The sequence below is a fragment of the Capra hircus genome, assembly GCF_001704415.2.
Source record: "Capra hircus breed San Clemente chromosome X unlocalized genomic scaffold, ASM170441v1, whole genome shotgun sequence".
Classification (NCBI taxonomy): Eukaryota; Metazoa; Chordata; class Mammalia; order Artiodactyla; family Bovidae; genus Capra; species Capra hircus.
This window is the reverse complement of record NW_017189517.1, coordinates 37,807,043-37,823,609: the sequence shown is the minus strand read 5'-3', so window position 1 is coordinate 37,823,609 and position 16,567 is coordinate 37,807,043. Positions and strand designations below refer to the sequence as shown.

The following is a 16,567-nucleotide window of genomic DNA, read 5'->3' as shown; positions in this document are numbered from 1 at the left end:
TTGTCATTCCACCTGCTCTAGTATTTTTGATTTCTTCTTTTCCTATGGGCTTCTTCTAAGGAACTAACATAACTATTCTTCGAAAATAAACACTAGACAAGGCAAAAAACAAAGAAACTTTCCCTTTTTTCCAAATTCTCATCACATCTCCCTTTCCTTTCCCTGTTAAATTTATTGAAGTTTCTTCTATTCTATCAACCTTTGTAACCCCCAGTTCCACTCCTATTGCACTACTGAAATTGCTGTTCTGATTACTCCCCAATCTACATTTCTAACCTGGGTACTTCTCCAAAGCCTTATCCCCATCCTCAATTTGTTGCAACAAATCCCTAAATAAAATTCTTCCTGCCTCTGTAACATAGCTCACTTCGTGAAATGTGGTTCTCCCACCTATAACTCACAGCTCTTCTGCACCTCCAATTTTCTAACAAGACAGGAAAACTGTGGGTGGAACAAAAGGCACCCGTAGTCTTGGGCTTTTTCTAGTTAATGGGGCTAGAAATGGGGCTCTGAAATCACAGAACTGAGTAACTAACTGCTGTATACAATACATAGTTCATTCTGTATCCTGCCAATAGGGTGTAGCAAAGTGAGACACTGTCCTCCCACATGCTTTTCACAATTATTCAATGTCAAAGTACTGATGTACTCCTGAAAGAGGAAGAGAAAAACACACTGAGTAGTTCATATTAACCTCCTTCATCTCACAATTATAGGATCTACCAATATCGCTGTAATTTTTTCAATTTGCTAAAGGATATCCTTCATTTGATGACAACGGAAGTTACAGTGGACAAAGGCTGAAAGAAAATCCACAGTTACATCAGAAAAATCCTATCCTCCAAACCAAAAAAAAAAAGCCTTAAAAACTATATACATATATATTTCATACTGACAGTTTAATTTAAAAAAATGTTTTTGCGCTTACTGAAATTTATTTTATTCTCCCCAAATTCCAGACAAATCCAACTTGGTCATAAAATCCTAAAAGATACTCCTAGGAAAGTGAATTCTCAGAAAGTTGGCAATGTTCATGTTAATTTATTTTCCAGTGAACCTAGACCAGTGACACACCAATATAAGTCACAGGTGACTCTAAGCACAACATTCAAACTTAGGGATCATAAGTAATAGTGCCTTGACCCTCTTGGTTAATGAAGACTGCATAGATATCCCAGAGTCCAGTAAATGAGCGGGCACAAAATTGTCATCATCACAAGGCCCTTATCAATAGCACTATCTAAACAATCTCCACAGTTTTGTTATCAGGTAAGAATGAAGCAGCAAAATAAAGGTAAATCAATTATCTACCCACTGACAAGCTTTCTGTTTTCAATGGGACTTATTTTATAATGATTAAATCCAAGACACAGCTTCCCTGGTGGCTCAGACAGTAAAGCCTCCACCTGCGATATGGGAGATCTGGGTTTGATCCCTGGGTTGGGAAGATCCCCTGGAGGAGGGCATGGCAACTCACTCCAATATTCTTGGCTGGAGAATGCCCATGGACAGAGGAGCCTGGCAGGTTATGGTCCATGGAGTCTCAGACAGTTGGACATGACTGAGCAACTAAGCACACAGCAAACCCAAGACACAATATCAGTACTCAACTATTCAAATCTGAGTGTTGGATTGTTCCTTGAATTGATGAATAATGTGCTGTGAAGAAAAAAAGTGACCCACATGATTCTGAAATAAAAGAACTCCTTAAACTAAACTTTGCCCACATATATGATTTAGCTGTTTGCTTCTCCCTAAAAAGAAATGACTGGAAGCTTATGGTCCTCTCAAATGCCACCCTGAGGAGGGGATAAGAAGGCAGAACATTCCAGAAGGAAAAAAAATTTAAAAAGCAAGGTAGCCTGGGGCAGAAACTTCAGCTGCTCTAAGAATTGCTAACTCTACTTTCCCTAAACTCAGCTGAGAAGAGTACAGAGTAAGATACACTAGACCTGCTGCTACCATTCCAAGCCCTATGAAAAGGAGTTGTTGTTTAGTCGCTAAGTCCTGTCAGACTCTTCATGACCCCCTGGACTGTAGCCTGCCAGACTCCTCTGTCCACTGGAGTTCCCAGGCAGGAATACTGGAGCTGGTTGCCATTTCCTCCTCCAGAGGATCTTCCCAACCCAGAGATTGAACCCTTGTCTCCTGGCATTGGCAGGTGGGTTCTTTACTGCTGAGCCACCAGGGAAGCCCAGGGTAGGAGAGGGGGTCTTGAAAAACAGGCAGTAACTAGAAAAAAATAATGCTTGACTTGGAAAAACTGGGGTTGAACAAGAACCTCCCCCTCTATCTTCAACACCTCATTCTGGAAAACAACCTTGACCTTACCAAGGTCTGATAGACAAGGGGGAGAAAAACAAGGAGAAAATGGGGAGGAGGAGAGAGAACAGAACAGAACAATCTGTAAGAAATGTATTATTCACCGTTCTTCACTCCCCAACACCTCCACACATTTTGGGAGCACTTAACCCCTATCCCCACTCCCCTGCCCTCATCATTAGAGCAGGCTAATCCTGAGATCATTTAATTTTCCTGTGTATATGATTTACTCCAATGCCGCAAAACTTTACTATCAGATATGTGCACAAGTATTTTTATTTTCCAATGCAAACAATTCTAAGCACACTTGATTTCATAAATATTACATTCATGCTATAGTCACATCCTGGGCTTCTGTGAGTTAGTCTAAGAAACTGTAACAACCATTTATAACACTGCAGCCATTAGCTCTGTTCCAAGTTTCATCACTGGCTCCAAAGGAGTAATCCCGGCTTTGCCAAACTCGGTTTTATGACCTTGAATAAAATCTTTTCTCTCTGGGCCCCAGTTTCTTCATTTTTTGTAACCAGGGTTTGGAACAGTTAAAACAAACTTACCATGACTTCCTTTTCTAATGTGTACAGTGATGAACTATATCTTTATTTAACCATAACACCTTGTTTCCAGACTATAACTTTCTTTTAGGTAATAAATATATTTTATACATTCCTAGTACTCAGCAGAAGCTCAGCAACTCTGTAGATTGATTTAAGGGATTGGTGGGGGGAGCATGCAAAAGGTGTTAGAATGTGGAAGGATTTGTTTGTGCTCATATTGTGAAATGGACCAGAAATTAGAACTAGACGCCTTCGCCTTAATTCAGCTCCAGTATTTTCCACAGCTGAATTCCTCTCTCCTTCCCTCCTCCCCCCTTTTGCTCCACACACCTTCCCCAGCCTGTTTGTGTGCTCCTATACAGGCTTCCCTGGTGGCTCAGCAGTAAAGAACATGCCTGCCAATGCAGAGACTTAGAGAGGCTGGGTTTCGATCCCTGGGTCGGAAAGATTCCCTGGAGGAGGCCATGGCGACCCACTCCAGTATTCTTGCCTGGAGAAAGCCATAGATAGAGGAGCCTGGTGGGCTATGGTCCACGGAGTAGCGAAGAGTGACATGAGCGATTGAGCATGCACATACACTAATACATATAATATGCACCTATGTTATAGGTTGGGGCTGTGTGGAAAACATCTTCAAATTCCCCACATTTGATATAACACAAATGTCTGCATGACAGAATTCTCCAGAACACTCCACCTTCTAATAAAACTAGTTAGAGGATGCACCCTCTGAAGAAATTTGTATAAGCAAGCTCATCCTACGCTTCGCTCCATCCCTCCACTGGCGGAGCAAAGCAAAGGATGTGCTTCAGGAAAGAATCTTCCAGATTTAAGCTTATACATTTTGGCAGGGCCTAAAGCGCTAGGGCAAAGAGTTCATAGAGAAAGGAAAAAAGAGAATCATCTGGTTTTCTAGAGCTTCACTAAAAAATGGGAGGCGGGTTGGAGGTTGGAAACAGCGCTATAAGACGTTTAAAAAATAGAGAAAGGAAGATTCTAGCTTTTAAAGTGCCGCCTTTCAAAACGTCGACTGATTTTGATTTTGAGCCTTCCGAAATCCTCTCTACAGCATACTGGAATTGGAAGGGGTTAAACTTTTGCGGGTGAATGGAAACAGGGAAGCATCTAAAAATCAAGGGTGGGGGTTTGGGATTCGCAGGGTACAGATGGGGCAGGAGGGGGAAGGGAAGAGTAGCTGGGTCAGAAGATGAATGGGGTGGGGGGAGAGAGTAAAATGCCGGCCAAAAGGAAAATCGGAGGGAAGGGGTGCAATAGGGAGGGGGAGAGGGAAGGAGCCCGGGAATGAGCGCTGGGCGGAGAAAGGTGGGGGAGGGGGCAACTGGACGCGCAGCCCCTAGGCTGAGGGCCAGGATCGGGGGAGCCGGCGTCGTGCGACTGCAGTCAGGGGTGTGGTAAATCTGCTCCTGCCCTCAGCAGAGGATTGTACCTGTTGGTGTGGAAGCGGTGGAGCGGGTCCGTGCGATGGCAAGACGAGAGCTGGCAGCCGAAGTCGCTGATGTCCAGGCAGCCCGGCTCCTCGCTCGGGCAGGTGCCCACCCCACGAGGGGGTCCCAGAAGCGGGAAGGGCTCCTCGGGAGTTAGAAACTTCTCGTACGAAGTGGTGGCTGACGCCTCGTCGGACATAGCTGGAGATGGCCTGGCTCGGACTCCCACTCCGGCCCGGGGCTGCTCCCGCGCCGGCCCCTGCCCCCACTCTAACCTGTCCGCGGCCCACTGCTGCCCGGGAGCGCCTGGCGGCTCGCAGGGGCTGCTCCAGGCCTCCCAATCAGCGCCTCAGTGGCCTCTGCAGCCACCTCAGCTGTCGTCGCGGCTGCCCGACCTAGCCCAGCGTAGCGCCGCCGCCGCCGCCGCCACCCGGCCCGCCCACCGCGCTCGCCACTCGCGACTGCAGCAGTCTGCCAGGCGCCCGCAGGGAGGGGAAGGGCGGCGGGAAGCCGCTCCCTGTGCCCCCTGCTGGCGCGGAGGAGGAACTGAATCTCCGCCCGCCGCAGCCCGCGCCGCCGGCTCCGCCCCGGCCCGCCCCGCCCTTCGCGCGTCGAATCAGGGATTCCAGGGGCAGTAAGAGCCCGACGCTTCCGGCCAACCTCCTCCTCCACTTTCTCACCCTCGGCGGATTACTAAACCGCAAGCCGCAGTCCCAAGAAAAGGGACTTGGCCAAGGTCACACTACGGGTGCGTGAGAAAGAATCCGGAGGCTTTGGTTCCCAGCACACTCGATCACCCTGTCCCAATTCAACAAGTATTTACTGAACTTCTGCAGTGTGTGTGCCCAGCACTGTGCAATGGGCTGCAGGGGAAGAGGGCCAAGTAGGAAAAAATAGTCCCTGCTTCTCTCTTGATCGCCTAACCCCGAGAACTCTTCGCAGCAGCCGGCGGGCTTCTTAGAGTTGCCGGGCACGTAATGCTCTTTTGTGCTCTGTGCTCTTGCTCGCATTATGCATTCTGCTTGGAAAGCCCTGCTTTTTCTCCACTGGTAATCCTTAAAGCCCCAGCTCAAACGTTACCTCCTCTGTGAAGCCTTCCCTGACTCCCAAATGAGACTTAGGTATTCCTACTCCTGTCGAAGATATAATACATTAAGGTGCTAAACGTCTTGAACTTGATAAATCAACTTATTAGGTGTCACATGCTTTTCTTTCTTCCTACCTCTTTCTCGTCTCTCATTTCTAGACAGTAGTTCCCGATCTTGGGCGTGTAAAATTTTTAAAAATAGTCGGAGGAAAACACAAGGTTACCGATTACTTATTTTACCAAAGACAATTTTAAAAACTACCTACTACTATTTTACAAAAGGAAGTACATTTTAATATAAAATGATAAGGCCATAATCTCTCAATTAAAAAAACATTAAATATATTTTATGGAAAAACATCACAATGAGCCTTGAGGGAAGTGCACAAGTAGATGGAAAGGAGAGGAACAGTGAAAGAATGCAGGAGGACGGGAAGGAGAAAGGGGGTTGGGAGAAGTGGGGAGTTGCCACATGAGCCCCAAACAGTGTCTTGTCCAGCAACTCCTCAACCGCTCCTTAAAATTTAATGTCTTGCTTCAGTTATTTGGCTACCCTACTGTTGAGTATATCTTCTTTCACTCAATTTAGAGATCAAAGAACAGTGATGATGTATGATGGAGACCTATGGTCTCCAATGCACCCATTTTCAGGGGCCTGGACTAGTGAGACAGAATGGCCCATACCTTAGTGCTCACCAACAAGAGACTTGATTGTCCAAATGAAGCAGGAGTCAAGTGCTGCATTATAATACAGGTACTCAGGTAATAGCACCAGAAAGTATTAGTAAGAAGCTAACAAAATAGTCTCATTTAAACATATATTTATTTACACATACTATAATAGGACAGTGTTTTTCAAACTGGAATCCAATGACAGAGTCTGAGTTTTTCTACAAGTATGTTTTACATTCAGTTTTAGGCATATTCTGGAGTATCTGGATGACTGAATGGCAACAGCTGCCACATAATTAGGACATGTATTTGAGTCTGTTTTTAAAACCAAGTTGGCACAAAGTAATACTGCTTTGTCATGAACTAGTGAGAAAAGATATGAAGTGACCCTCCTCCTTCAAGGATTACAACTGAAAATTTTTGTCATTTGAAAGTGGAAAGTGATGGGAAAGGAGAGTCCTCACAAGATGCACATACAAGCATGCTGAAAATCAAGAGTGCACACAGGCCAGTCGGTAGTATGCTTAGGTTTCTAAGGGCAGTTTTGTTTCAGCAAACATCATGTACCACATTAAATGAACATTTTAAAATTTGTGCAGAATTGGTAAATTGAATTTGTATAAGAGCTTTATGAACAGCAGAGTTCATATTTAGTTTTGTTTATATTTAGGAAATAGTAGTATAAAAATTAACATAAATGATTGGGTCTGAGAAAGTTTTTAAGAGTTCCCTTAAATATATTTTTCAGTTGAGAAACAGTGATAGAAATAATGACAGCCGCACATAGAGAATGTGCACTATATGTATAATGTTTACTTAAATATATGATCTAGGAGTTGATGACTGTTATGCATCCTTCCTTCTTGCTTCACTTCAATTTTCTTGGTTAATTTCTTGGGGGTACCTAGTCTGAATGCATTTACCCAATTCATCCTTCCCTACCATTATAATGAAATGGAATAATTCTGATATGTATATATTAGTTCCCTACATTCTTTGAGGGTCTGGGCCTGGAAGGCAACCCTGGAGTGATCTACCTTCCTCAGGTGCATAACTTAGTACCCAGAGAGATGATGGACTGTAAGAGGGCTGTGAAGAGGCTGACAGGATCGAGAATTACCAAACAATCTTTATCATTTTGGTTACTACTGGATAGAAATAGATTGAATTTGACACAATGATCTGTGATCTAATCTTTATAATTTTTTCATCTGACAGATGGATGCAACTTATAAGCGTGTATATATCTATGTCTATACCTAGATATATTAGATGTGCTGTGCTTAGTTGCTCAGTCATGTCCAATTCTTTGTGACTGTAACCCGCCAGGCTCTTCTGTCCATGGGAATTCTCCAGGCAAGAATATCAGAGTGGGTCGCCATGCCCTCCACCAGGGGATCTTCCCAACCCAAGGACTGAACCCAGGTCTCCCACATTGCAGGTGGATTCTTTACCATCTGAGGCACCAGGGAAGCCCAAGAATACTGAAGTGGGCAGCCTATCCCTTCTCCAAGGTATCTTCCTGACCCAGGAATCCAACCAGGGTCTCCTGCATTGCAGGTAGATTCTTTATCAGCTGAGCTACCAGGGAAGCCCCAGATATATTTTATATATATATATATATATATATATATATATATATATATATATATATATATATATATATATATATATATATATATAAAATCAGCTCCGCAAGTATCACCAACACAACTTAAAAAACAAAGCTTGAGTATATTACTTATCACAGCATGGGAGACCATCTATTCCATAAAGATTTGGCAGTGTCTCAGAGGGAAAAAGGTAAGGATAGAATTGATTAAAATAGGGTGTTTGTTTTAAAAGTAGAGATTTCAGTGTGGAGACTTGACTAGGATTGAGTAAGACTTATGATACAACAGTCCAAGAGTGGTGGAAGCAGCAAGGCAAGAATTGAGGTAAGAAATTCAGAGAATCTTAGGGTGCAAATTTTTTCAACGCTTTCCATTGAAGAGTTGGTGGGTCTTTTGGGAAATTCTTATGAAGGGTATTCAGTGTGTGCTCAGTCACTCAGTTGTGTCCAACTTTTGCAGTGCTTTGGACTGTAGCCCACCAGGCTCCACTGCCCATGCAATTTTTCAGGCAAGAATACTGGAGTGGGTTGCCATTTCCTCCTCAAGGGGGTCTTCCCAACTCAGGGATCGAACCCATGTCTCCTGCATTGCAGATTGATTCTTTACCACTGAGCCATCAGAGAAGCCCTATTGGGTCTGTGTCTACATAAATTTTTTTGCATGTGGATGACCAGTTGTTCCAGCACCATTTGTTGAAAAGATATCTTTTCTCCTTTGTCAAAGATTATTTTTTGTTGGACTCTGTGTTGTTCCACTGATCTATTTGTCTCTTCTTGTGCCAATACCACACTGTTTTGACTACTGTAGCTTTTATAGTAGGTTTTCAAGTTGGGTAGTATCAGTTCTCTGACTTTGTTCTTCAACATGTGTTGGCTATTCTAGGTCTTTGACTTTCCATATAAACTTAGGATCAGCCCGTCGATATCCACAAAATAAATTGTTGGGATTATGATTGGGATTGCACTGAATCTATAGATCACTGGGAGTGCTAATGTAAATAGTATTGTGTTTTTCATTTCAAATGCCACTTGATCATTGCAAGTATATGGGAAAGTGACACTTTTGAATATTAACCTTGTTTCCTGAGGAAGTTCTTGGGATGAGCAATCAACCTGTTTGCCTGGGCAGGACAGTCCTGAAAATAAAGAGATGCTCATGAAGACAGAGGAACAGCAACGTTATACTAATATAGACATTAAGCATAGTTTTAGTTCTCAGAGTCCAGGCTGAGTGTGGGGATAGGCAGTTTGGGCTTTCAGTTTTTCCTTAAATACACTATTAATATCTAAGGTGTGACCATTCTGGATTTTCATTGTTGTTTGGGGTATCACAATCACATGTCAAGTTTCTGTCTATAGTTGTTCTGGTCCCCAAGTTTCCCACAGTGGTTGTTTATATCTCTGTATCAGGCTTTTCTGCTCTTCCTGCTATATAGCCATTTGCTAGATTGTCATAATAGCTGTGATAGAGATCATAGATCTGAAACTGAAAAACAATACTAAAAAGTATCATGATCAGAGTTTATATGTTTGATTATGATCAGAATTCGTGGTCCACTTCTCAGCCAGGAGCCATGAGTGCCTATATTAAACCAAGGGAATATATCCCATCCCTGATCTGAAGAGCCTGCCAAACCAGCTATGGGGTTGTTCTCCAAATTACCCAAATTTAGATTTCTTGGTTTACTTCCTGGATTTTTAGTAGTATGAAAGATCTCAGAGGACTTCCCTCATGGTCCATTGGTTACCAATCCACCTGCCAATGCAGGGGACACAGGTTCAATCCCTGGTCCAGGAAGATTCCTCATGCCACAGTGCAACTAAGCCCATGTGCCCTGAACTCTAGAGCCTGCAAGCCACAACTAGAGAAAGCCTACATGCAGCAATCAAGACCCAATGCAGCCAAAAATAAATAAATAAATAAATAAATAAATAAATAAATCTTGCCACAACATCCTACTGTTAAATTAGCTCATGTTCTCCCTCAAGAAGCCAATCCTATATCTAAGGCAGTTCAATTCTGAACCATGACCCATTCAACTGCATGAACTTCTGGGGCAAAAAGTTCTATCATTTTAAGTGGTTGTATTAGTTTTATAAGGCTGCTATGACAAATTGCCACAAACTTGGTGGCTTTATTCTTGCACAGTTCTGAAGCCTAGAAATCTGAAATGTGGCAGGACCACACTCACTCCAGAGACCCTAGAGGAGAAGTGGTCCCTTGTTTCTTTCAGCTTCTTGTAGCTGCCCTTGCATTCCATGGACTTGTAGACTCATTTCTTCAACATCTGCCTTTATCACACTGCCTCCTTTGTGTGTCTCTCAAATCTTCCTCTGCATCACTTTTTAAAAAAATATTTATTTATTTGGCTGTGCTGGGTCTTAGTTTCAGTATGCAGGATATTTAGTTGTGGCACATGGGATCTAGTTCCCTGACTAGAGATCTAACCCAGGCTCCCTGCATTGGGAGCTCGGAATCTTAGCTGCTGGACAACCAGGGAAGTCCTTGTCTCACTTTTTTAAGAACACTTTTCTTCGGACTTAGGGCCTACCCAGATAATCCAGGATAAGTTCTCCTCTCAAAATCTTTATGAATATGTTTGGCTTAATATATACTGCAATATTCACAGATTTCAGAGATTAGAAGGTAGAAATATCTTTCAGGGTCTACCATTCAGCCCACTGTAGTGGCATTGTCTAAATCGCTTGATATTCTCTGAACCACAGCATGTAGGGTTTGCTCTACTTTCTGTGCCTTTTATAAAGCATGAAATTAAGAGGCCTGAGAAAAGGAAAAAGAAATCCAGAATTCCCAAAAAGCAGTTAGGGTTTCAGTCCTCTAATTGGAGACCTCTCCTTTTTTTCTTTTTTGAATTATCTGTTTATCCTTTTTCCTAGAAGACAAACTAATAGGGCAGAATGTCTATCAGAGCCAATTCTGATAATGCCTAAGTTTTAGACAAAATATCTATAACGATTGAGTCTACTTTCATCAAAAACAGTAAATGTTACATCCAATTTACAAAAAGATAGAACCAATTTTTATAGCGGAAAAAACTGAAAGATAAATAATAATAGAGATATGACGTACATTCTATACCATGAATATACTAAACATACAGGAAGAACATACATTTACAGAATATCAAGAATAGTAACTAGTTCCTGATCTTAGAGGAAATGTTTTTAGGTTTTCACTGTTGAGAATGATATTACTTGAGTCAGTTGGAGTAACGTTGATGAACCTAGATTCTGTTACACAGAGTGAAGAAGTCAGAAAGAGAAAAACAAATACCATATATTAACGCATGCATATGTAATCCAGAAAAATAGTACTGTTGAAACAATTTACAGAGAAGAAATGGAGACACAGACGTAGATAACAGACTTGTGGGCACAGGGGGGGAAAGGGAGGTTAGGACAAATTGAGAAAGTAGCACTAACATATATACACTATCACGTGTAAAATACACAAGTAGTGGGAAGCTGCTGCATAACACAAGGAGCCCGGCCTGCTGCTCTGTGACAACCTAGAAGAGTAGAATTGGGGGGAGGGCGCTCAAGTGGGAAGGGATATATATCATATGTGTGTATATATATATATATATATGACTGATTCACATTGTTGTATGGCAGAGACCAACACAACATTGTACAGAAATTATCCTCCAATAAAAAAAAGAATACCAACTAAAGAAATTCAGTAAATCTGGAGCAGGTACAACAAAACCTATATTTTAATGGAACTCCATAGGTTAAGTCTGATACACATCTTCACTTAAAAGCCACAGGCCTAGATTCAAATTAATAAGAAGTAAGGTTGTGGTCAAGAAAAGGTTTACATTAATAACTAAAATTATTAACGATAATGCTAAACTGCTTTTGCCTAATATTCTCAGGCAAAGTACCACGAGAACTCTGATAAATAGAAATATCATGGAGACCAAGAGCCTTGAGAAATCTCTAGATACTTTCCATTTAGGATACAATTTCTGACATTTTTATGTTAGTAATATTTTGCCCATACAAATGTAACCTAGGGGAAAGTGAGCATCTCTTCTAATTAGACAACTCTCCCTATGCATCTCATCAACAGTAACACTGCTGCTGCTGCTGCTGCTGCTGCTGCTGCTGCTGCTGCTGTCGCTTCAGTCCGACTCTGTGCGACCCCACAGACGGCAGCCCGCCAGGCTCCCCTGTCCCTGGGATTCTCCAGGCAAGAACACTGGAGTGGGTTGCCATTTCCTTCTCCAATACATGAAAATGAAAAGTGAAAGTGAAGTCACTCAGTCGTGTCCGACTTTTAGCGACCCCATAGACTGCAGCCTACCAGGCTCCTCCATCCATGGGATTTTCCAGGCGAGAGTACTGGAGTGGGGTGCCATCGCCTTCTCCGAATAGTAACACTAAATAAACATAATAGTTTCTAGCAACTTTTTCTAAGGTAAAAGAAAGAACAAATCTTTGATCGAGGGCCCTTTGGAAAATATCAAATATACCTTTAGGTACAAAATATATCCTGAAAGTTATTTTATTTCATTTTACATTTAGGATTCAACCTTAGGAAGAAAACAAAATCAAGAGTCAAGAAATTTGAATACTTAAAATAGGATAGTTGGTGAAAAGAAACAGTATTTGGCTATTCATATGAAGGGAACAATACAGCATTTAAAAATAAACACAGAAGGTAACATGACTCTCAAGAACCTTAGCTCCTTCATAAGTGAGGAAGCTTTGTTTTCTTAATCAAGGACATGATTAAAGTCAACACAAAGCACAGAAATTATTCTGGTAAAACATGAAATCTTTTTTATTTGGAAGATTACATAAAATAACCCTTCACATTGTAGGTGAAGAAAATAAACAATAAATAGTGTCATGTACTACGCTAGGCCCTTGAAATACAAAATAAATATGACATACTCTAAACCATCCAACGGAGAAGGCGATGGCACCCCACTCCAGTACTCTCGCCTGGAAAATCCTATGGATGGAGGAGCCTGGTAGGCTGCAGTCCATGGGGTTGCAAAGAGTCGGACACAACTGAGCGACTTCACTTTCGCTTTTCACTTTCATACATTGGAGAAGGAAATGGCAACCCACTCCAGTGTTCTTGTCTGGAGAATCCCAGGGACGGGGGAGCCTGGTGGGCTGCCGTCTATGGGGTTGCACAGAGTTGGACTGAAGCAACTTAGCAGCAGTAGCAGCAGCAAACCATCCAAGATTTTACAGCCTAGGTAAGGAAACAGGTATGATTTTTTTTTTAAGTGAAAGAATGTGACAGAGATTGCTAGTTGTTTATCCCTTTCTCCCCATTATTTCTAAGTGACAAAACCTGATTTTCTTGGGTGGGGGTGTGGCTATGTACCCAAATAGGAAAAAATGTAATTTCTCACCCTTTCTTTCAAATAGGGGCGCTCATGTGACTAAACATAGGTCAGTGGTATGTAGGTGGAAGTTTTTGGGTGGGGCCTCCTAGAAAGGTTTAAAATTTTGTCCGTGTGTATGTGTATGTGCACATACATGCACTGGGGTGGGGGGGGGAGGAGGAGTGAGGGTGCTTATGAAGTTGTTAAGCTGGGAGGCCATATTGCATTACGTTTTAACTCATTCTTGCCTAGGACATGGGTGTGATGGCTGGAGCTACAGCAACCATATTGTTACATTGAGGAAACTGAGCTAGGAAGGCAGAGCTTGAGGTTGAAAAATAAAGCATAAAGATGAAAGGAGAAGCTGTAACAATATTGAACTGCCTACTTTTGGATTTTTTATATAATAGAAAAATAATGGGTTTCTTAATGACATGAAAAAACAGTTGTTAACTTATACAACATATAATTATAATACAGTGAGATGCAAGGTCTAAAAGAGGTGTGTATAAAGACCTATGAGTGCACATTAAAGAAAAGGATGAATTCTGCCTAGGAAAAAGGAGACTGGGAAGGTCTTCACAGAGGCAGTGACATTTGGCTTGGGATTTTAGAATATGTGTTATCTGTCAACTAGGCCGGAAAAGATGGGCATTGTGTATCAAGAGTGACACTGAAATTCCATATCATTTCTATGGTAAAACTGGTAAGTGATGAAAGACAGATGAAGGACTTAGAAAATGTTTTTATTAGAAATGGATAATGTGATAATTAATCATTTACAATCTTAGAAACCTTTAAGGGTTTAGGCAGAAAATTTTTGAGAAATACCAAGAGAGGGTACTGTTATAATAAAATTTACATATCTACCCTCATATAATTTTCTTATTATTTCTGAAAATAAGTTATATTATTCTCCTGTATAATTCTATCCATTCCAATGCTTTAGTACTTCAAAAATTTTAATGAGTAACTCACCATTCTTTAATTGTTCTTACCAAGACTTCACTTAACAATGATTACAGATAAGTTAGGAAAGTCATTTCTTCTCTTCAGTATACCTGCATTAAGCAAGTTAACAGAGCATTATTTCCTATGCTATACTGAAAATCCTGTACAGAACTAAAATACTGAACAAGCTCTATAAATACTGAGATTTATTTGACCAATGTAGAAAGGACTTTTCAGAAACAACCAATAGTTTTCAGATCAGTATACATTTTTAAATAATGATATTTTCCTCTTATGAAATAGGAAATGTTTATTTCAGTTACCAAATCAAAAACCACCACTTAAAAGACCTTCCATAATCTGATTTTTTTCAAGAGAGGATAAAATAAATATATTTAGCAAAGTAACAAGTAAAAAGGAATTGAAAGGGATCGAGCCCAGGTCTCCTGCATTGCAGGTGGATTCTTTACCAGCTGAGCCACAGGGAAGCCCGAAATAATAAATAACAACATAAAATATACAAATAAATACATGTAAAGAAAATGTTTTCATTCTTTTAAATGATCAGAGGTCACACTAAAAGCAAGATATTAAAATACACAGAGAAATAAGTTTTCAGATATGTTTGGGTCTTAATTTAGATGGAAGTTAATTAAGGGTATAATCCCAGTGAAAAAAATCACCTTGGTTCTTTTAAGCCACAAGAGTGGATTTAGCCAGCCGTTTTGGTATGGTGGTTTTACAAAGGCTCTATAATAGGATTTATGTGTTTGGGGAAGAAACTGAATGTGATGCCAGAAGTTTAGTATTTTGTATGTCTGCAAATGTAAATTAAAAAATCTGATCATTTTTAACCTGAACACTTTTTCAACCTGAACCTTATTCAACCAATACCTACACACTTCTACAATATTATGATTAAGGTTTATAATAATGATCCCAATATATCTTCTGAATTATACCAGAATTATTTTAAGATATATTTTTATTATTTGCTAATTGGTAGTCTTGTCTGTTTTTCTTAACACTTCTTGATTAATCAGAGTATCCTTATCAGATACACAACCTTGGGTTTGTTCTTGGCCATCTGCAGTAACAGCTTACAGTCAACAGAAAAGAAATAGCCAACAACTGATCAATTTACAATTCATGCTATTAGAGCAGGACTATCTATCACAAAATAATTATAATCTAATCAAAATTTTAACAAGTCGCAAATAGCTTTTTCTAACAATTATAAGTTTTTCCCCCATAGTCTGTAGTGAAAAAGAACTACAATGAAGCATGAATGAATTTACTGTCTAATTTGAGAGAATGTGGTCTGTTGATATCAGCAAGACAAGAGAAGCTAGGAATAGGCTGGGACTCATTTTCATTTTTTAGGTTGCAGGGGTGTGTGGGGAGCATGAGTCTTGTAACAGCACTGAAGCTTTTATTCTACAGAGTGCAATTACCCAGAAAAGGAAGCAGCTGTAGTTAGCTGCTAACACCCACAGCTGCTGGGGGAATTGGTCCATCTGCCTTGTAAAGGGAGCCTGAACTGGTCACCAGCAGTGTGTGTACCCTACAGTATAGAAACATTGTCATATGTGTATTAGAACCCCAGATGAGCCCTTAAAAACACATAACTGAAAAATACCACAAAAAGCACAGCAGAACTTGAACACAAACTACATATGACAGTTTCGAAAATTACGTTATGAGAACATCTGGGATGAGATACTGGAAACACATCTCCCTTTCTAAAATTGGGTTTAGGAATAAGGCATATCCTCTCCCCTTACCTACTCTTTTTGCAAAGCAATAGCAGCTGGTGGTGGCTTCTGTGATCAGGGCAAGTTGCCCAGAAGTCAAAGAACCAAATTGCTAAGAATTTGAGGCAGATGAAATCTCTAGAATGGGAATATGGGGTTTAGGATGAAAGGAGCTATAAGCGTAGGGTCTCTTGTTTATGTCTGAGATCTGCACCCAACCTCTCTGCTTTATTTCTACTGGCCCTAGAGACACCCCTGTCTGCTTGTTTTCCTTCTGTCGATACTTATGCTTTGCACCAGGGAAGATTTCCTGACTTCTGGAACTGGATTTCTCTCAGCTTTACCCCTATGCTGACACTTTCTAATAGCCTGACACTAGAAATAATGGGGGAAATTAAGATAAAAGCTTTCTCATCCTCTCTCTCTCTCCTTTATCTTTTTAAACTTAGCCACTGGAAAATTCCATGAACAGAGGAACCTGAAGGGCTACAGTCCATGGGGTCACATGAATGATTAACACACACACAAACTTTTAAAAAACAATTTATAGGAGCATGTGCTGTGTGCTCAGTTGCTTAGTTGTGTCCAGCTCTTTTCAACCACAAGAACTCTAGCCCACCAGGCTCCTCTGTCCATGGGATTTCCCAGGCAAGAATACTGGCATAGCTGACCCACAATGTTGTGTCAGTGTGATGGCCTATATGGGAGAAGAATCTAAACTTAGCCATTTTGAGTAGAAGACCAAGCCCAGGGACTTACCTGGCAGTCCAGTGGTTAAGACGTTATCTTCCAATGCAG

At 41.1% G+C, this 16,567-nt stretch overlaps 1 protein-coding gene and 1 long non-coding RNA gene across 4 annotated transcripts in view; both read right to left on the bottom strand.

Moving 5' to 3' along the window:
• Window positions 1–4,811, bottom strand: part of FAM199X (family with sequence similarity 199, X-linked) — a 32,129-nt gene extending 27,318 nt beyond the window's left edge. Inside the window, exon 1 of one of the 2 annotated variants that reach the window (XM_018044228.1) lies at window positions 4,327–4,811. In XM_018044228.1, the coding sequence (XP_017899717.1) occupies window positions 4,327–4,523 (197 nt within the window). In that variant the 5' untranslated portion in view covers window positions 4,524–4,811. The remainder of the gene's footprint in view (window positions 1–4,326) is intronic. The other variant, XM_005700177.3, reaches the window with a different exon arrangement.
• Window positions 4,812–8,263: 3,452 nt separating this feature from the next.
• On the bottom strand, window positions 8,264–16,564 carry LOC108634429. Of its 2 annotated transcripts, none has more exons than XR_001917594.1 (3): window positions 16,529–16,564; window positions 14,043–14,125; window positions 8,264–8,831 (listed from the first exon to the last, which is right to left on the bottom strand). It is a non-coding gene; the product is annotated as an uncharacterized LOC108634429 (long non-coding RNA). The 2 variants fall into 2 exon arrangements; XR_001917595.1 differs by lacking the exon at window positions 8,264–8,831 and adding an exon at window positions 12,827–12,928.
• Between the last annotated feature and the right edge of the window lie 3 nt (window positions 16,565–16,567).